At 37.3% G+C, this 21396-nt stretch overlaps 2 protein-coding genes across 2 annotated transcripts in view; one reads left to right on the top strand and one right to left on the bottom strand.

The window, feature by feature from the left end:
- The window catches only part of LOC142000366 (LHFPL tetraspan subfamily member 7 protein-like), a 156962-nt gene extending 153249 nt beyond the window's left edge, over positions 1-3713 (top strand). The window contains exon 3 of the mRNA XM_074974586.1: positions 107-3713. Within this exon, the coding sequence (XP_074830687.1) occupies positions 107-333 (227 nt within the window). The 3' untranslated portion in view covers positions 334-3713. The remainder of the gene's footprint in view (positions 1-106) is intronic.
- Positions 3714-5690: 1977 nt separating this feature from the next.
- Positions 5691-17298, bottom strand: SPATA22 (spermatogenesis associated 22). The gene is made up of 8 exons (XM_074974761.1): positions 17194-17298; positions 16609-16737; positions 14565-14625; positions 14328-14420; positions 12217-12562; positions 10481-10610; positions 7242-7339; positions 5691-5882 (listed from the first exon to the last, which is right to left on the bottom strand). The coding sequence occupies exons 1-8, from the start codon at positions 17234-17236 to the stop codon at positions 5691-5693; spliced, it is 1092 nt and encodes a 363-aa protein (XP_074830862.1). The 5' UTR covers positions 17237-17298.
- Positions 17299-21396: the final 4098 nt, after the last annotated feature.

Here is a 21396-nt window from a genome sequence, read left to right as displayed (position 1 = left end):
TGTTGCCATTCACCTGAACTGAATCAAGATTTGCCCATTGAACATAAGAAATACTTTTCAACGGAATTAAATGTTTATTAAAAATTTCTCTTTTTTTTTTTTCTAGTATTCATCATGGCGTCTGGACTTTTGGTTTATCCTTTCGGTCTCAGCTCTGCTACAGTGAAGAAATTCTGTGAGAATTCAAGCATATACTATGCAGGAGACTGCCAGATTGGATGGGGGTACATGTTGGCAATTGTTGGAGTCATGTTATCTGTCTTTTTACCATTCTTTGCAAAATATGCACCAAAAGAGCACATATCTCCAACTCCAATACCTACTATTTTATAGTATTTTATTAGTATTTAACAGCAAAACATTCCTGTCAATCAATGGGCAGAAAGTATTATAGCACTTCCTTTTAGCTGTATGGCTAAAAAAAAAAAAAAAAAGGCGAGCGAGAGAGGGAGATAGAGGGTCAGAATCACAAAGACCAAAAGTGCACTGATAGTCTTCCATAAGCATGAGAAGCTAACACTCTGGAATTGAAATAAGACTAATTAGCAGCCTTTACGCTGCTCTAAACTTATAATGGCTTAATGCCTTAGTCAAAAAATCTGTTTATCCTCAAAACATCTGTCTACCTCCCGAACAATTTATTTTATGTCTCAAAACAGTAAATCTGTTAAAAGCCTCAGTTCCCTTTTATATGTTATTAAATGTCAGAAGTTTTATGAACCCAATAATTTTAAATCTGATAATGATATTTTGTTATAGTTATTATGAGTGGGGGAAAAAGCCTGCTAGAAACCAGAGCCTAAAATGAAGCTTATCTATGAAAAAAGATGTATGCAACAAAAAGTGCTTTTGTTTGTTTGTTTTTAATCAATGCATGTTAGGAGTGTGCCTGAATACTGTAGTTTGTAGGCACATGTTTTAATACTGGTCTAACAATTGGGAAGTATAGCCTCCATAGTGATTGCTATACATTTTAGCTAACTTTTTGCTAAAGAGATCTAACCTTTTCAAAAGGCCCAATACTAAAATAGCTTAAAAAGGAGAAAAATATATTAAGAGGAAAAGTGCATTTGTTTTACCGTAGTTCTTAGATTATTATTTTGCATGGAATTGTATACAGTTATTTCTAGTTTAGGGGTTTTTATAAGCCTGTAAGGTAAAAAATTCATTTACAAAACATACGTGTCCGATGGCAAAGGTACCTGTGCGCATTTCATCATGATGCAAGGCAGAAAGGGCCAGAGTATGATGGCCTTACTCATGCTGATTAGAATCTTGCTCCATGTGAATGTGATTTCTTGTGGAGTAAAATACTACTCAGTGTGAGTATGTGGCAGACTCTGACTCAATATCATCCAATGTAATGTTGACTAGAAAAATGTCACATCTGATGGATATTTTTTGTGTGAAATTTATGAAGTCTAGTTCCAGGAATGGCATTTTTGGTTTCATTACCACCAAGGATTCAAACAAATGCACCACATGCCTTAAAAAAAAAGAATGATTGGGTTCTAATATTACTCCATTGCCATATTTCTCCTTTAAAATTACAGTAAAATTCCCATCCAGTATCTAGGTCATGAGGATGTTATTTATTTTTAATATTTACTAGTAAGGAACTGAACCTCTTAGATTATATTTTAATACTGAACCTTACTTTTCTGCTTTTTATTTTGTCCTGTGAACCAACTGATCAAATCTATTATCTTTGTTAGTAGTATGCAGTGTTGTTGTAGCCATTTGGTCCCAGGATATTAGAGACAAGGTCGGTGAGGTAATACCTTTTATTAACCCACCTTCTGTTAGTAAGAAAGACAACCTTTCAAGATTACACAGAGCTTTGAAAGAAGAGCTGAAGAAGAGCTCTATGTAAGCTCAAAAGCTTGTCTCTCTCACCAACAAAAACTGGTCCAACAAAAGATATTACCTCACACACCTCATCTCTCTATCTTTTTTGGTTATTTACGGAAGCCGGAGTAATGGTTATTCCTGAATTTCTTCTTTTCTGAAAAATGTGTGTGAAGGGACAGATAGAGAAATGTTGAGGAAATATAAGAAAATGAGAACTGATAGAACAATCACTTTACTTTATTCCAATATTTATCAAAGAAATACAATCTTGTTTACATTGTGAAGCCTTCTAAACTCAAATTAATTAAGCATTACATTATTTTCTAAAGTAGCTGACTGTTACATCATCATGAGCTCCAAAGGGCAAATTATGCATATACATTTATAATATAATTCAATTACATTATTAATGTTTAAAAATGCATATTTCAAAGCTGAATAAAGCAAATAGAGAGAGCTCTATGGTTTTTGTTATAGAGAACTAAAGAATGAAATCTTCTAAATATTTAACAAAAATGAGGCTGAAGGAATTTCCTCTGCCCTCCTAAAGTAGGCAGAATAGACTTCAGTCTTCTCTGTATGTAGCATGTAGCATTTTTAGTAGTGTCTTATGCTCTTCTTTTCATAAATTGCTGGAATAGATTGGAAAGCTTCATATAAGATTCAGAAGGTAAAAAGTGAGAAAATAAACAGATAAAAAAACCATAACCACAAAGTAAAGAGAGAGATGCAGGCTTTTCTTTCCTAACCAACCTGTGCCTTTACAATAGAACAATTATACAAGACAGGATCAATATATAAAAAAAATTCTCATCAACCACTGAAAATGTTATACTATGTGTAAAAAATTGTATTCTGTGGGTTTTTCTCTGTTTTGTGTAATGTTTACGATTGTTCACTTGATGTTTCACTAGAAAAAGTGATTTGTTAGTGTAAATTAGAAAACATTTTTGCAAAGATTTAATTGCTTACCAAAAGTAAAATAATTTTAGATTTCTATTAATACCCATAATATATCTAGTAGACACAGAGGGCCCAATCCTGTCACCACTTATAAAAATATCTTTACTCGTGCAGAATTGTGCCCATCAGTAATCCCATTGAAATCAGTAGGATTACACATGTGAATAAAATTACTTACATGTGTAAATGTTTGCAGGATTGGATGCATAGTCTGAAATTCCTTTATAACTTTCACCTACTTTCTCAGTAGGGGTCTTAAAATTTTCAATATTGCTATACCAAACTACATATTGAAAATTTATTTTCAGTGTTTTGAACAATCAAGTTAAAAACAAGTTTTTTTTCCACAGTATCCTCTACTTTCTAAGAAAGAGTGAAACTGATGCTTCCATATTGAACGTCCTTTAAATAATTTTAAACATTGAAAGGAAATACCGTAGACTTAATAGAGACTGGTGACATCTAAAATGAGGTAGACAGAATTGCCATGTAAAAGGTCCTTGTTCAGAGCCAATTTATAACTCTGGGTAGAGATCATACTGTAACTGACTCAAACCAGAGTAAGCAAAGCATATACTGCAGAAGCTCCTCTGGAACTTAAACAGGGGGAATTACTACGAATACATTTGCTAACACTGATAAATCACTTTTTTAATGAGGATTGTCTGTGAGTTATATTGTGTATAATAGTTTCCTTGTTAAAAAAAACAGAAAATTTACTGGATCAGGTTCAAGTTTTATTCTAAATATATAATTTTTTAAGTGTAACTAAAAGCTGTATTTTCCATTACTGTGTTTCTGCGTTGACTAGCTGCCTCCTTTTTAGAATATTAACTGTTTTCTGTATTTGACTTGTTGAATAAAATATTTCAATTATTTTCAATGTGAAATTTACAATTGCCAACACTGTATAATAAAATAATTCACATTGTTCACTATTTTCCTGACTTTGCTTTTGTTTTACAGTTGCAGTCAGATATGATGCACAGCAGTTACTTTAAGGGAAGAGACTGAGGGGATAAGGAAATGGCCACAATAGGAATAATCTATATAGGTGTCTGTGTATAGGAACATAGGCATGCAAACATATAGTTTGTGATCCCTGGCCTGTACAAATAATGATCCAGTTGGTAGTAGGCTGCTATCCTGAGACTTGGGAGAAGCAGGTTCAGTTCCCTACTTTCTCCCACCTCTTGCATGGCTTTGGGCAATTCACTTACTGTTGCTGTGTGCCTCAGTTCCCATCTGTAAAATAGGGATAATAGTACTTCCCTACTTCACATGGATGTTGAGGATACATTAAAGATTGAGGCAATTGGATACTTCAGTAATGGGGACCAGATAAATACCTAAGATAGGCTTCATCCCAGAACAGCTTGGCAGTGCCTGTTACGTTAGCCTGTAGAACTTCTACAGGGGTTTTGGGAAAGCCAGAAAAAGGGAGGCAACTTCTGCAGCCCAGTTTCAATGCTGGCTGCAACTTTTATGACAGATGCCTATTTTGAAGACTTAAGTAATACTACAGTAGTGCACAGGCTGTGCGCTGACTTTCTGCTCAGAGGTGATTTTTCATCGAGCGTTCAGAGCCAGTCAGAATATGGATCTACATATAATATATGTTTATCAGCAATGAAAATCAATTTTTAAAAAACATTTATTCTTAAAATGAATTATTTCAAAATATTGACGAAATATAAGTACTTAATAATATAAGTACAAAATAATTTCTTGGAACAAACGTACTGAAAAGCAACAATAAACTCACTTAGAATTTATTATCTGATTTTTCTAAGCCATTTAGGTTAATGATGGAATTAGTGCCTTATTTTGCTCCAGTTACTTACACTTGCACTGACTAACCATATAATTCTCAGTAAATTTCTGACGTGAGGCTAGACTGCCTCCTCTCATGGAGAAACCAACAGGCAAGGCCCAAGGGGATGAAAATGGTATGAGGATCCAGTAGATAATTTGGGTGAACAGGTTCCCCTCAGAGTGGGCAGTGGATTCAGCCCTATACTCTCAGACATTTTGAGATCCTTTTCAAGTTAAGACCATCTATGGAGAAGCCCTATACTTCTGCACTCTCTCCTGCTCCCCGTAATTCTCCCCTACTCCTTTCCCCTTAAAGGGTTAAGACTAAATTTTTAACTCTTCAGTGGATTGTCTGTGGGGTTGGTGGAAGGGGGATGGACATCTCCCAGTTCAGCCTTCTATGAGCCTTACAACTGTACCCTCAATGTTAGACAAAAGGGGTGGGAAACTGTGCTATGAATGGGATGCTCCCTCCACCTTCCATGATAACACTGCGAAATCCATTCATTGTTTACATTCAGGGCACATGAGTTTAGCTAAAAGTTGAGAGTCTGTATAAATTCATGTATTTGTCACCAAAATGTAATACAGGCAGTCCTCGACTTTATGACATTCGAGTTACGAAGAACTGCACTTACGACGCTTCTACATGGACACCCTGATTTGACTTATGACTATAGGTTTTGAGTTTACGATGCTCAGTCTCACAGTGGAGTAGATTGAGGTTCCGAGTTCCAATTTACAACGCAATTGTAAGGAACCAGTTGTGTCATAAGTCTGAGGACTGCCTGTATTTTGATCATATTCCTTCAGTAAAATCTAACAAACCACACAACAAAAAATCTAGCACAGTGAACAAAGAAATATAATGGTAGAAACAAACCAGAATAATTTTATTTTAATTTTTACATAACACATACTATAATTGTGCTTTCAAGTATTTAATAAAAGAATACTTTTAATATGAGCTTTTGTAAATACTCAAGATGTGCAGCCTTTATGCTAATTGATCAACAGGAGTGTGATCTCAACTTTAAATTATTGCTTAAATAAACATTACTTTAAACTTCATTCATTGTTTTCACACATTCTCTCATCTCGACATCTGAAGTTTTAACAAATTCTTGGAAAGTCCTTTGTTCTACAACAGTTGCAGATCTTACAGATACACACTTGAAGATGTTTCTTTTTGTGTCATAGTTTCCCATGCACCTGTGGACTCTACCTCTAATTAGTCTTGGAAGCTCCCGATCCTATTTCAAAAGTATAATAATCAAAAGGTTACAATTAATTCCCTTTTCTGACATGAACTAAGCTCTTCAAAATGTCTGAAGAATAATAGTGTTAGTTGGGGATTCCTGGAGGCTAGGTAATGTTTGCAGGCTACATCAGCTCTACGGTCCCTTGCAGGTTTTGACCACTCTCTGGCAGCATGGCTGCACAGGAGCTACACCCCAAGAACTTCTTCTTTTGTCAATTGCTGTCCCTACAACTCTTAGGAAAAGTGGTTCCATTACAAGAAGGGAGCTGCGGAAAATAATATGTTCTGAGGGAAGCTGCAGTACCACAAAGCTAGATGAAAAGATGTCTTAGCAGTGAACAGAAAGGGGAGATACTGGGTTCTCACTGACAAAAGACTCACAATAACTTTGGCCCAAGTCTATCCTGAGGTATGCACAAATTACCATAAAAAAAATCAACAAACTGAGGTAACAGAAAACTTCCTGTTATATATTCTTTGTGAGAAGAATTGAACTTTGGCCAAATTATATAAATAAAACTCCTCTGGGTACAAAGAGGATTTTCCTACATCTGCAGCTAGCCGTAGATCAGGGGTTCTCAAACTGGGGGTCATGACCCCTTAGGAAATCACAAGGTTATTACATGGGGGGTTGTGAGCTGTCAGCCTCCACCCCCAAACCCCACTTCACCTCAAGTATTTATAATAGTGTTAAATATAAAAATAAGTGTTTTAATTTATAAAGGGGGTCACACTCAGAGGCTTGCTGTGTGAAAGGGGTCACCCATATAAAACTTTGAGAACCACTGCCACAGATAGAAGGCAATTATGTAAGCCCAGAACTGCATGGCCCTTTTATAGCCTCATTTCTGAATGGTCAGTGCTATGAAGGCATGTTCATGCCATCCAGACAGGTACACCTTTTCTAGAGGGCTGCAAAAGCTCAGTAGCACCAAGAGGTTGGTGTGTGTAAACGACAAATAAAAATATGCAGAGCAACCCTTGAAAAAGAATTAACTTTGCCCCATAACTTCTCTGCTATATAGATGTTTCCCTCCAAAATCCCAATCCAGTTTTCCACAACCTAAACAAACTCTTCTCAAATTTAATTTGATCTGAGAAAGCCCCAAGACACTTGTACAAACATTTCTCAACAAGTTTTGGCAAAACAGGGGTTTGGGCTTGCCTGAAATGCAACTGTATTTACTGCCACAGACCCAAGAAGCAGTTTGTTCACTTTGTATGGAAAGTGAACAATACAGCTTTTAACTTTCTTTTATACATTAGAAGTTAGTGTTAACAGAATACATGTTATTAGCCTCCTAACTGCACCACATATAGTGTATTCTGTAAAAACACAGAAAATACTTACAATTTCATAAAATACACATGGCAGACTCTCCTTTCCATCTCTCAAGACAAAACTTTTTGCTCCATATGCTCCAGGAGTGACTGCAGAATCAAGTGTGCCTAAACAATATGTCAAGAAGTAAACCAGGATGTAAACATGAGAGCACTATTAAAGCCTGGGCTCTACAAATATTAAGTGACATGAATATTCAATAGACAAAAATACTAAGCAACATACTGATGTCAGTCTTCTAACTCGCACCGTTTCCACTGACATCAGTGGGAATTCTACTGCAAATTAAGGGCTATATATGGCACACTAATAGTAAATTCACATATTTTGTCTCTGTGAAGTAGGTGAAAAACTGTACTTTTCGTAAGCATGATTATAAACTGATTAGCTCCCTAGGTACTGGTGCACAAGAGAGCCAGTTTTCTTAAAGCTGTACTTACTCATATATGCAAATCAATTCTAAACCATTAAAATTTATAACCAACATTTCCAATGTAAAAGAGTCCATGAGTTCATGTTACATTTGGTATTCCCAGCCACCCCAACTCTTAAAACAATTGGTCACCTCTAGCTTCCTTTGTCAAATTCTATTTTTAGGTAACGTCAATAAAAGTCAAAAGTGAAATAAAAATAATTCATATTCAGAAGAACTCCAGGTTTGGACTGATTCCCAGGTTAATGCTATTAAAAAGTTATTGCAGAACTCTGGTACCCTTGCTAGCTGGATTTTTCAATGCAAATTTTCTTTCTGTTTCTTAGCTTCAATAATGTCTCAAGCTTTAATTATTTTAATTCTTTTAAAAATGTAATAATCCTGAAAAATAGAAAGAAAGCCTGCTACTACACTCTTAACTGATGTTGTGATGGCTTTTTATACAGTGTGGATTAGTCTTTCGGGTATATGAAGAATTTAGGTTGTGCTCATCCTTTTATCAAAGAATTCAGATTTTATAGACAAAGTTCCAGGCTTCACCTCTAAAATTCTGCCCCAGTTTTCTAAGTACAGACAGGTTTTAGATAGTGAGCACAGTTAATCAAATCAGCCACAGAAAGATGTAAAGAGGACTTTTTTGTGTCAGCTAAACCCATTGTGGCTGGAGGGAAATTCATCCCTTTGGGATCATGTAGTGTTTTCACCTCTGCTGTGTGTAAAGGTTCCTTCAAATGAGGGAGACAGTTTTAATTTGTATCACATCCCATAACTCATGGCGATCGGGGGAGGTCCCGGACGACTGGAAAAACGCTAATGTAGTGCCCATCTTTAAAAAAGGGAAGGAGGAGGATCTTGGGAACTACAGGCCAGTCAGCCTCACCTCAGTCCCTGGAAAAATCATGGAGCAGGTCCTCAAGGAATCAATGCTGAAGCACTTAGAGGAGAGGAAAGTGATCAGGAACAGTCAGCATGGATTCGCCAAGGGCAAGCCATGCCTGACTAATCTAATTGCCTTCTATGACAAGATAACTGGCTCTGTGGATGAGGGGAAAGCAGTGGACGTGTTGTTCCTTGACTTTAGCAAAGCTTTTGACACAGTCTCCCACAGTATTCTTGCCAGTAAGTTAAAGAAGTATGGGCTGGATGAATGGACTATAAGGTGGATAGAAAGCTGGCTAGATTGTCGGGCTCGATGGGTAGTGATCAATGGCTCCATGTCTAGTTGGTAGCCGATATCAAGTGGAGTGCCCCAAGGGTCGGTCCTGGGGCCAGTTTTGTTCAATATCTTCATTAATGATCTGGAGGATGGCGTGGATTGCACCCTCAGCAAGTTTGCAGATGACACTAAACTGGGAGGAGATGTAGATACGTTGGAGGATAGGGATAGGATACAGAGGGCCCTAGACAAATTAGAGGATTGGGCCAAAAGAAATCTGATGAGGTTCAACAAGGACAAGTGCAGAGTCCTGCACTTAGGATGGAAGAATCCCATGCACCGCTACAGACTAGGGACCGAATGGCTAGGCAGCAGTTCGGCAGAAAAGGACCTAGGAGTCACAGTGGATGAGAAGCTGGATATGAGTCAACAGTGTGCCCTTCTTGCCAAGAAGGCCAACGGCATTTTGGGATGTATAAGTAGGGGCATTGCCAGCAGATCGAGGGACGTGACCGTTCCCCTCTGTTCGACATTGGTGAGGCCTCATCTGGAGTACTGTGTCCAGTTTTGGGCCCCACACTACAAGAAGGATGTGGAAAAATTGGAAAATGTCCAGCGGAGGGCAACAAAAAGGATTAGGGGACTGGAACACATGACTTATGAGGAGAGGCTGAGGGAACTGGGATTGTTTAGTCTGAGAAAGAGAAGAATGAGGGGGGATTTGATAGCTGCTTTCAACTACCTGAAAGGGGGTTCCAAAGAGGATGGATCTAGACTGTTCTCAGTGGTAGCAGATGACAGAACAAGGACTAATGGCCTCAAGTTGCAGTGGGGGAGGTTTAGGTTGGATATTAGGAAAAACTTTTTACTAGGAGGGTGGTGAAACACTGGAATGTGTTACCTAGGGAGGTGGTGGAATCTCCTTCCTTAGAAGTTTTTAAGGTCAGGCTTGACAAAGCCCTGGCTGGGATGATTTAGTTGGGGATTGGTCCTGCTTTGAGCAGGGGGTTGGACTAGATGACCTCCTGAGGTCCCTTCCAACCCTGATATTCTATGATTCTATGAGAACTCTACCAAAAGGAACTTCTTCAGAGAGCTATATCAGCAGACTCTCTAGTCACCATGGCCATCTCCCCTTTTCAGCCAGCTCACTTTTGGTGATGTGCTGTCCTCTATACCTTTACCTTTGTACCCACCTGTAAGTGGAGTTGTGGCTGCTTTGCACAGTGCTACAAAATCCTGAATAGAGTTTTCATCCCCTGGAAACTCCACACCTCTTTTTATCAGCCTAAACCCCAGATTAAATTAGCACAATTCATTTTATACTGCCCTTGAACCTTGGCTAGAAAATATTATAACAGAAATCAAGACGATAGTAGAAATATTAAGATGGGGAGAGTTTAAATATTGTAGGGTGATACTTTTCATTTTGCCATGCTCATATTTTGGTCACCTTTGATATATAGACAATTGTCTAGATATGAAATTAATTGGAGGCTCATGTCAATATTAAAAGGAAAATGGGTCAAATATTAATCAACATTTGAGAACTGGTCCTTTAAATATTTTGACTATTGTCACTCTACAGTAAAAACTGCATTGTCTTTGTGGGACTGACCCACCAATATTCTTAACTATAGCATAAACTACTATACATACCTAACACTTCAAATAATAGTGCAGTTTTATAAGTATACTGGCTCCAATGCTTCATACTTTCAATGACTGCACTTATAATTCGGAGAGAATTGTCTTTTTCTTTAACTTTTAATTGATATGCTGGAACTTTCTTTCAGAGAAAGATGAGAACTCAGGTTAAATAGAGACCTTTACAGTCTTTAAAGTCAGATAGATAGTTACACATTTTTCTTACATTAATTATCCAGTATTTAAAATAAACACATTATTTAATTTATTTAGATTAATAAAGCATCAATAAACCACTTCCAGTAATACTTGTTTTATGAAATCACAAAAGTCACACAACAGACTACTGTTTCTGTTCAAATAAATAAGCACCCCTATTCAAAACAATGGTCACACAATCCTCCTTCATACCCACACCTATACAAAAGGCATTTAATAAAATGAAGATTTTATTTAGGAATTGGACTTTCTAACGTGTCTAAATGACTTCAGAACACAAGTCCCAAAATCCGCACTAATTGGAGAGAACAAGTAGGACTTGACAAAATCCCATGGATATGCACCAGACCACTGATTTGAGTCCAGCCAAGTAGAAAACAGTTGCTGGCAAGACAAAGAAATAATATAAACATGCTTGAAACACACAAATTTGTGCTGCCTATTTCATACTGAGTAGCAGATAGAAACAAAGTCATGACTAGCAGTTGTCTAAAGCATACACAAATAAATCTAATAAATAATGAACAGCTATTCTGTTTCTGGTTTATACTGTACTATCATGTAAGTCAACATTGACCAAATAGATCATTATCATTCATTTGTGAATGCTGGGCATGGCATGGGGGTACAGAGAAAAAGAAAGTTATATCTTTAGGTAGGATGGGATTTTTGTTGTTAAAAACATAAGCAATGGAAACATTGCTTAGTCTAAATTTGTGCTATTTTTGATAGGGAAATTGCATTTAGAAAAATAAAAAATAAATGCAAGAGTGAGGGATGCACCAAAAGTAAATAGAGGTTTAAAGAACAGAAGAATAGATTAAAATCAGTCAGAATTTTTATTTCTATTAACAAACTGCATTAACAAGAGCTATGAAGTGTGCCAACAGATTTGAAAAAGGTTTTGTAAATGCATAAGAAGAGTAAACTAGAGTACAATACTCATAAAGAGATATATTTGTTCTCTTTACAGAAAAGAACTTCAACTACAGTAACTAGGAGACAAAGCCAGCTTTTCTAAAAGCAGAGCAACTCTTTACCATTCAACAAACAGCTGAAGAATAAGAACTACTATTTACCACTATATTGCATTCCTCACAAAGAATGACTTAAAGAAGCATAATTTTATTTCACTAGTAAAAATTATTTCAATAAATTACATTTAAGTGAGGGCATGTCTTCCTTTAACACAATTCAAAAATGTTGCTGCCAACATTTCAACAAAATTTCCTGGGACAATTCTAAGAAAAGGCCAGGACTCTGAGCAGGAGGCTGACCAGGGTGTGCGTGTGTGATCATAGGGCGTAGTGGTAATTGTGAATGTTTGGAAATTTTAGGTTATTTTAATATGAAAATCTTAATTCCAAGGCCTCCCAAAGTGGATGCCTCCCAAAGCTAGAATTCATGGTGGCTTCATCTTCCCGCAAACATCTTTTCCTCCCCCAACAGGCATCTGTCCCCTTATTATTTTCTTGGGAAATGTCCTGAGGCCTGTAATTTCTTCCCCTTCCTACTCCCCAAAATTTTACCTGAATCATTTTGTCTTCTGGAACATGATCAAATTGTTTTTCATTAACTTTATTTTGTTTAAATGTATATGATGGACTATGATCCTGTAGACTTCTTGATGTGGTGCTGGATATAACTGGCCATTGTGCTTTGGATGAATATATTTGTCCTGTTACAGTTGTCTCAATATACTGTGATGCCTTATGATGGTCAGGTAGTTTGTGCTGCTGAACAGTTCTCAGACTATTTGAGATATTCTCAAACTTTCGAATGATCCCACTATCAGATATCATATTGGTTCTGTTACTTGGTGACATATGCTCATTTCTGTTCCAAACTTTAGCATCGGTATTCTTTTCTTCTGCTCTGCAGAAGAAACCATTATATATGGTTCAATATCACAATACTGAAATATTGACCTGCATATTCTGAAATATTGACCTGCATATTCAAAATGTATATAAGTGCATTCCATAGATTATTCTGTGACCTTTTTAAAAAAACACTCTGTATTTCTTTAAGCCCTGATAAAGTACTTAAACAAGTGCTTAACTTCATCCTTATTCAGGATAGTGATTAAGCATGTGGTTAATTTTACAGATGTGCTTAACTTCAATGGGTTTTAAACAGGTGCTTAACGTGTCTTGAACAGGGATGCTTTCCTGAATCAGGGTCTTAAAATGATTTTCTCAAATTAAATACACTGTAAATGCAACTTCTCCAAATTATAGAAAAGAATTCTTTGTGAACCCTCATCCCAGGGTCACTACTCAAAAATTCCTCCTACAATTGGCTGTAAGGCTGGCCTTATGATTTCAGGACCTTACACTTCATAAAGAAAGCCAATTAACTGCTTCCACGTCCAGTCCTGCCACTGGAGGTGAAGTTAGGGAGGTCTTGTCAGAAAGATACTTTCTCTCCCACTGATCTTGCAGCTGGAAATAGAAAGAGATAACTATTCTGCAGATAGGAATGTTTCCATGGGATGTGTGGCCTCCAAAAGAGCATAGCCCCAAGCAACCGCTTGCCTGGATTGTAGTAAGGCTCAATACTGACTTTCCAGTTAAGAGAAAAGGAGTACTTGTGGCACCTTAGAGACTAACAAATTTGAACAGTCTCTAAGGTGCCACAAATACTCCTTTTCTTTTTACGAATACGGACTAACACGGCTGCTACTCTGTTTCCAGTTAAGATTTCAAGTTTGCTTAAACTTTTTTCCGTATAAATAATGGGCAATAATTGCCCTCATTCACAACCACACCTCCCAATTTAGTCAGTAGGAGTTCGTCACATAAGACTATATCAGAGCACCAAATTTTAAGCAGAATTCAGCATGGCTAAATAGTTCTGCTTGAAAATTCTTGGCATGATATGAGCTATGGCATGGAGGCAGAAACAGACCCTTCCATGTGTGCAGTATATGTTTTGAGATTTTAACAACAAATTGTGTTTATTGTTCCATTTATCAATTTAAATGGGAAGGTGCATTAAAGAATCCAGATTTTGCAACTGAAAATTATTTTTTGAAATCACATCTGAAATTACAAGAAACAAATTGGACTCTGGAATTCTTCCTAATTATTCCAGTTCTACTGGCTCTCTATTGATCACCTTTCATTTCTAAGCATTTATTTATGTAGTTCCTGATTCAGCAAATAAACAATGTTTTGCTGAATTGGAACCATTGAAATAAAAATGCAAATTTGGTTTGAAAGTATACAAAATTTGCAGTATACATACCTGGTAATCATGCCCAAAGAGGCTAATATACCATTAGAAATAAATTATTAGTTAAAAGATAAATTAGATAAGCAACACTGCCAGCTCAGAGTTGTCTGATAGGCAAATTTTCATTGATTATTAGAGTGCTGCCTGTGTAAAGACTGCAGGATTAGGCTTTTACACCTGATCCAAAGTACACTGCAGTCAAACGAAAAATTGCCATTGATTTCAGTGGACGTTGGCTCAGAACTAGAATATAGGTTGGGGAGCATGGCAATTATCTGAGACTTAGAAAGTTTCTTTTGAATGTTATAAGAACATGAGAAAATAAGAAATATCAGATTTACTTTCACATGAGAATAAGTATTTTTCTCTTTAATGATAATAAGAAATTCTAAATGTTACCAACCTCAAAATATTCAGGTTCTTTCCAGTATTTGATATATTCGGCTTTGATGTGCTTTGTTTCAACAGGGAAGGAGCCATAGAAGGTTCTATTTGGCTTTCAAAGAAACATTTTAAATGTTAGAATGACAGAGTAGCAGCCTGATTATAGGTTAAACATGTGAATTGTATTTTATGAAATAATTAAATGAGTAAGTCGCTAAAAGAAAACTAGAAGGCAAAAAAGTTTGGTTTTACATACCCACTGTTTGTTGTTTTCTGTAGTTGAGCCAGCTCTGGCTTTGCAACTTCCCACCCTAATTCTTAAAAGACAAAGGATGACATATGGATAAAAATTGAAAATACGTGTATGTACTAAATATACTTACGCCCTCTCCTGCAAAGACTTATGTGTGTGCTTTATGCACATAAAAAACCAAATGCCACCCACACCCACCTGCCTCAACAGGTGGGGGAACCTGATGAGCTGGCGGAGAAAGGGACAGTCCCAGCAGTGAGGGAGGGAGATACTTGCTGAAGGACACCAGGCACCTTCTCCTGTGCCCATGCCCTACTGGAGTCTTTGGTACCCCTTGGCCAGTTGGAGGGGAGGGACACTGACTGGCTCACATCCCCCAGCTCCAGGGATATAACAGGGAGGATGGGCCATGTGAAGTCTCTTTTGGCTCCATTCCAGTAGCCCCACCCTACCCACCCTGAACTAAGAAGGGGAATCAAGCCTTACGGATGCTGCAGGTCTCACCGATTGCCCATTTGGGGTCAGGAAGGAATTTTTTCTCTTATAAGGATCAATTGCCAGCAGCACAGAGAGCTTTTTAGCCTTCCTTGTAGTACCTCCAAGCCACAGTAGATTAGGCAGAAATGCATTTAGTACCTAACAGAGATACTTGGTGGAGTTGCTAATTCAACACAACTTGCAGCTGGTTTCCAGTGCCATTAAAAGGATAAAATAAGGGTTCCCAGAGGTAAAAGACATGGGATTTTGCTAATGGGCATTGGGCTTATGGGATTGGGTCAGATGTTGTGGCTCATGTGGGTGGAGGTCCCCTCCCTTCTTCACTCTCTGTCCCCTTGATGGAGGGGTGGGATTGGCTTCACTCTCTGTCCCCTTGATGGAGGGGTGGGATTGGCTGGACTCAGCAAGATGAGTCGTGGGGGGGGTGGGGGGGGAAGTTGATCGAGGAAAGATGACAGAACAAGGAGCACTGGTCTCAACTTGCAGTGGGGGTGGTATAGGTTGGATATTAGGAAACACTATTTCACTAGGAGGGTGGTGAAGCACTGGAATGGGTTACCTGGGGAGGTGGTGGAGTCTCCATCCTCAGAGGCTTTTAAGGCCTGGCTTGACAAAGCCTTGGCTGGGATGATTTAGTTGGTGTTGGTCCTGCTTTGAGCAGGGGATTGGACTAGATGACCCCCTGAGGTCTCTTCCAACCCTAATATTCTATGATTCTATGAAAGCATGCCCCAAGTTATGAGTTATTTGATAGGAGCCTGTAACCCCCACACTGGAACCACTTAAAATTCCTGGTATATGAGAATATGGGTGATGGGTGAGTAGCACGCCTCTCCTGTGTTTAAGTTTAATAAAAAGTTTCACCCTGCTACTTAAAATCCATCCATGTGTCTGTCTTCATTTCACTTCTGTGTCCAGATCAATGGGGAATCTGGTTGATTGATATTACACAACTTTTTTCAAAGTGAGTTTTAATTAACCCTTTTTTCTAACTGATGCTTAAGCTACCAGTTTTATAACTGTCTGTAGTAAGCACAAAGAAATTTTTATTTTAAGCAGTAATTGTAGGGATAACAATGATGACAATAAATAATCCTGGGAGAATTCTATGTCAGAGCCTTTTAAACACACAGTATTGGGGATAGATTATTTCTCTTTTACAAGACTACAATAGCACACTATAAATGTTCCATCCTGTAACATGGACTTTGAAACCATTTCTATTGAAACCACCGAAAACCAAAAGGTCACCATTTCAAGAGGCATTTAAATGCCAACATGCTACTTCATTCTCTAAAACAGAAAAAAGTCAACTTCCCTGCAAGCACACATTAAAATGGCTTAATTATACAGAGGAGAAAGAAACTTACTGCAGGACAGAAAAGAGTAGAACATATTTTTCTCTCACAAAATGAATTTTTCTACAGAAAACTTAAAGTATGCTTGTGAGCTCTAGATAAAGATGACTTAAAACTTTTACAAAATGTTATTATAAAGTTAAAATTAAAACTGCCTTAAATGCTGTTTTTTTAAAAAAATCTTATTTTACCAGTTGTTCTAGCAGAAAAGTCATAACTATGAGTCACAGTGCTCGTACTTGGCTCATTTTTAAGTGGATTTGAAGTGAGCGGCTGTCTGGTTCTTTTTTTCTGATTGAACAGTGGTACAGGTAGAAAACCTAAATATAAATTAAAATAACTGTATCAGATACTGTTGGAATGCCATCAAATCCTTCTGGCTAAGGGATACACTATCTACATTTTCCATTCATAAAATGGGTAAATGATAATTACTTAATTAACATTTCTATCCATTTTTATTATCTTTATTATTTATTTTATATCACCTGAAAGTGTGGTACTTTGTAAGGAAGACAAGGCCCTTGCACTGAAGAGTTTACAATCTAAAACCCCAGTCCTGCAAACACTTGCACATGTGCTAAACTCTTCACTCTGTGAATGGTTCCATTGAGTTCAACATTACCACTATGATCTCAACTCTCCAATAAGGTACAGATTTAGTGGAACTCTATTTGAGCACTGGGGTCTGGCTTAGTAGGAAGTTTTTGCAGAATTGGGTAAATACATTGATAAAATGATTTTCAAATTGTACAGTAATAAAAAGTGATTGATACCTGCTGTGCTACGAGATGAACTGTCACTTAAATTTCTCTTCATTTCTTTCACAATATCCAAATATGCAATAATTTATTCACGATTCCAAATTCCACATGTGAAAGTTATATTTCAATTAAATCTGCCTGTAGAAAAAAAAACTCTAATTCACATTATAAATATAACTAAAGTACACGCAGCTTTTCATCAGCTTCACTTCATTATTTGTGTAACAGTTTATGTATATCAATTTAGGCGCATTCTTAACTTTATTTATGTGAGTAGTCTCACAGATTTCTGTGGTACCATTAATGTGCATAAAATTATACCACATGAGTAAGACTTTCCAGGATCAAGGCCCCAGTTATTACATTTTTGAAGTAAAGAAAATATTTTGCATAGTTACTTCTATTTTTGTCCAGGTTTATTTTTGATAAATTTAAACATTCTAAAAAATCTTCACCTTTCAGCTGAAAACAAATCATTATAACTTTCAATTCAAAGGGTAATTTTGTATAAGTCCCTGAAAATAGGGAATTAAAAGGAAAGTGATGACTTAACCATAACTTTAACATTGTTATAAAGTGTGGTGCTATAATAAACCCTGAAAAGTTAATTATCAAAATGGAATGCCTTGTGGTTATGAATAAGAAATGAAGGTTTAATTATTTTATGAAAAATAGTGTCACTGCACCCATTGCACATGATGTGAAAATGAAAGAGATAAATTTGCTGTTCTAAAGAATACTGTATAGGCCCAAAACCTTTTAAACACTTTCCTTTTGCGACAGGTATTTGATATGACCAGAATCCATCATTATAAACAGGAGATTCTGTGGGAAGAATGAACAGAAATTAACTTTTAAAGTACATTCACATTTGATATAAATGAATTTTTGTTTGCCATGCTTCCTTTCTGAGTAATCCACGACGGTATTATAAGTAAAAACAGTGAATTAGAATGCACATATGGTATTTTATTTCTAGACCACACAGTCTGAGCTTCTATTCTATCTTTATCATTTCACTTTAAATGTTTAAAATGGCTTTAATTGCATCTGACCCGGTGTCACATATTTGTGCACATAAAATCACTATCACAGAATAATTAAATTTTGCTCATTTCTAGATGTGATAGTTACATGAGTCTTGTAAAACTTTTGTAAAATTATATGTAATTGTGGTATTATATAAGCAGTGTTGCCAACTTTCTTCATTTTATTGTGAGTCTTAAGATACTGGGTGTTTTTATTGAAGCTTAACCTACTGGAATCAAGAGAATGCATGAGAATCATAGCTTTCATTAAATAAATAAATAAAAGTAAGTTTCTATCCCTGGGTGCAGAGAAAAGCTTGAAAAAGTGAAGCAAGTTCTGTATACCTTAAAGCCTCAGAAATCTAAAGAAAAATAAAAAGAACCCAACATTTATTATTTTTAATCTTATTATTTTTAACTAATGTCACTTTGGGGGTCCTGACTCAACATTTTTTAATGTTTGAATTTACTGTTGCCATATCTGAGGTATAAAAAAAAGAGGACTTCCATAAAACTGAACAACCCATAAAACCGGACAGCTGGCAGTGTTTACTGAGTACCCTTACAGATTTCCCAGGACAGCTACCTCAAAAAAGTCATGATCCTGGGAAAACCTGGGCAGGTAGCAATGCTACGTGGAGTTGGCTGTATTGTATAGGGGCTGATCCAGCAAAAATTATTCTTGTGTGTTTGCATAATGGAGCCCTAAATGATTACCAAAATTAATAATAATAGTAGTAAAAAGCCACAAATACATTAATTACTTGTCCTGATTCTTAGCATATAAAATGCTGAAAATACTTATGTACATGCTTAACTATGATCTGGGTAATGTCTTGCATGTTTGTAGGATCAGAGCTCAACTACCTAACCCATAAAATAGACAGACTTTATATATATGTAGCTAATTTATAACCTAATTTATGTCATGGACATCAATGACAGATGCACATACATAAATTAGGGCTGAATTTGGCCCTGAGATCTGTAATAGTTTGTATTTCAAACACATTTTGGTGGTTCCATAACCCATCAATGAAAATAAATGTGTGAGATTTGTAAAATGAAACAAAATAAAAAGCATACAATCCTGTAATTTAATTGTATGGCCTCAGATCTTGTTGTGCTGTGTGTGATTTTACAGTGACTTTTATTTTCTTGATGCTGAGGTAAAAACGTGTCCACTGCTAACGACTGAGGGGCAAGCCCGTGACAGGACAAGGAGCGGAGGAGAAACTGGGGTAAAACCCTTCCCAGGGCTTAGGAAAGCGGGAAAACCCAGCTCCAGGATCAGGGTTTAAGCAGCTAGGCTGAACTCTGCCCAGAGCTAGTGGACGAGTCTGAGGGAAGGCTGAGAACAAGCCCGCCAAAAATCAACGGCTGGAACAAGCGGTTACTTCAGCGCGAGGCGGGGGAAAGGCGGGAAAGCGCAGACTAGCGCCCCTCCATTCCACCGTGTTCGCTCCTTCTCTCCACAGCTAGGGACTAGGGGGAGACTCTGAGAGGGTGAATGTGTGTGTGGAGGGTGCGGGGCTGTGTAAGGCACAGATGACAGGGGGCACACAGCCCCGTGGGGAGAGCACAAGCTAAGTAGGGAGATTGGTTGCACAAAAAGAATAAAGACAGGTATCAGAGTAACAGCCGTGTTAGTCTGTATTCGCAAAAAGAAAAGGAGTACTTGTGGCACCTTAGAGACTAACCAATTTATTTGAGCATGAGTTTTCGTGGGCTACAGCTGTATCCGATGAAGTGAGCTGTAGCTCACGAAAGCTCATGCTCAAATAAATTGGTTAGTCTCTAAGGTGCCACAAGTACTCCTTTTCTTTTTAAAAAGAATAAAGTAATTTCCCTTTGGATTTTATTGCATCTGTGCTTGCCCAGGATAGTGCCTAGGGGGCGCCAGAACTCCAACAGAAACATGCAATAAATCCTCCTGAACACTGATATTATATACACTTATCTCCGTTCTCCAGCCTGTGACAGACTTTCCCCTCAACAATCAGCTCTGGGCTGGGTTTCACCCTTTATCCTTTGAGTGGCTTTTTCTTCAGCCATTAGCTGTGGGCAGGCTTTTACCTCTGCAAGAAAAAACATTATGAAAATAAATAAAGTACCTGGGAACCTCACAATTAAAACAATCACACCCAGCTAAAGTAATGTAGATGTGTGTGTTTTTTAGAACTGCCCTTACCCTAAGCTCTGGGTGCTTTGCAAGATAGTCAGACTATTTCATACAAAACTTTAAAAGATGTATCATGCACTTAATAGAGCTACCAATTAAATATAAACAAAGGATTCATTTATTTGGGGATGAAAAGGTCCAGGTGCCCCAGTTATCTGGATAGGAAAAACATGCCCAGTCTTTACAGTTACAGATATTATTAGTCTTATCATCTTCATTGTAATCAATTTATTTAAGTGTAGAAGATCCACTGCCTAGTGCAGTAATTACTAGTTCACACAGGGGATCCTAGCTAAAGTAGCAGGGTTCTGCCCATTGCTCCTAGTCTGGCATGAGTTGTGTGCATTGCAGAGGAGTCACTCTCCTCCCCTAGGGATGGAGCCCTTATTGTTTAAGTGGAGCAACACTCTCTTCCTGTCTTTAAAGTAGTGCTGATAGGGGTGGGTCTAAGCACTATGATGCCTTAAGCAAGTTGGCAAATATCCACTCCTACCAGGCTGCACTGACCTACACAAGTAGTTACTGACCATTTTGCTGCCTCTAGTATTTTGCTTTCAGGGTCAACTGTCTGTTACAGTGGTAGATGCAGCCCTATGTTAATATTCTTTGGAGGCAGTCAATTTCAGCTTTCAGTCTTTAGGGCAGCCAGTCACTCCAACACAGAGCATTGTGCGGGAGAATACACAGAGGAACCTCTATACAATTATTTAGACTAAATAGCTTTATCATCATTAGTAATGACTTTTCAAAGTCCTCCCAACCCTGCTCTTAAGGCTTTTGTACTGCTGTACAAATAAAAAAGCAATAATTACAGAACACAAAAACAAAACAAAACAACCCTAAAATGATATTAAAGAAGCCAAAATAAGTGCCTGAATAATTTTCCAGGGATACAAAATATAGATGTTGGCGCACAACACAGTAATAAGGGATTACATTGTTGTCAGCATCTTAACTCAGAAGACTGAAAACTCTTTAAATGTTTTTTTTTCATTTATGACCACA

Source organism: Natator depressus, chromosome 17 (genome assembly GCF_965152275.1).
Source record: "Natator depressus isolate rNatDep1 chromosome 17, rNatDep2.hap1, whole genome shotgun sequence".
Classification (NCBI taxonomy): domain Eukaryota; kingdom Metazoa; phylum Chordata; order Testudines; family Cheloniidae; genus Natator; species Natator depressus.
Note: the sequence above shows the minus strand (reverse complement) of the source record. Positions and strands in the feature narration are given on the sequence as shown.

Coding starts and splice junctions, on each gene's coding strand:
- SPATA22 (XM_074974761.1), bottom strand. CDS start 17,236: ATGAAGAGAAATTTAAGTGACAGTTCATCTCGTAGCACAGCAG. Junction 14,421..14,564: donor CAGAAAACAACAAACAGTGG/GTATGTAAAACC, acceptor TTTCTTTGAAAG/CCAAATAGAACCTTCTATGG. Junction 12,563..14,327: donor AAGAACCTGAATATTTTGAG/GTTGGTAACATT, acceptor TTTCTTCTGCAG/AGCAGAAGAAAAGAATACCG.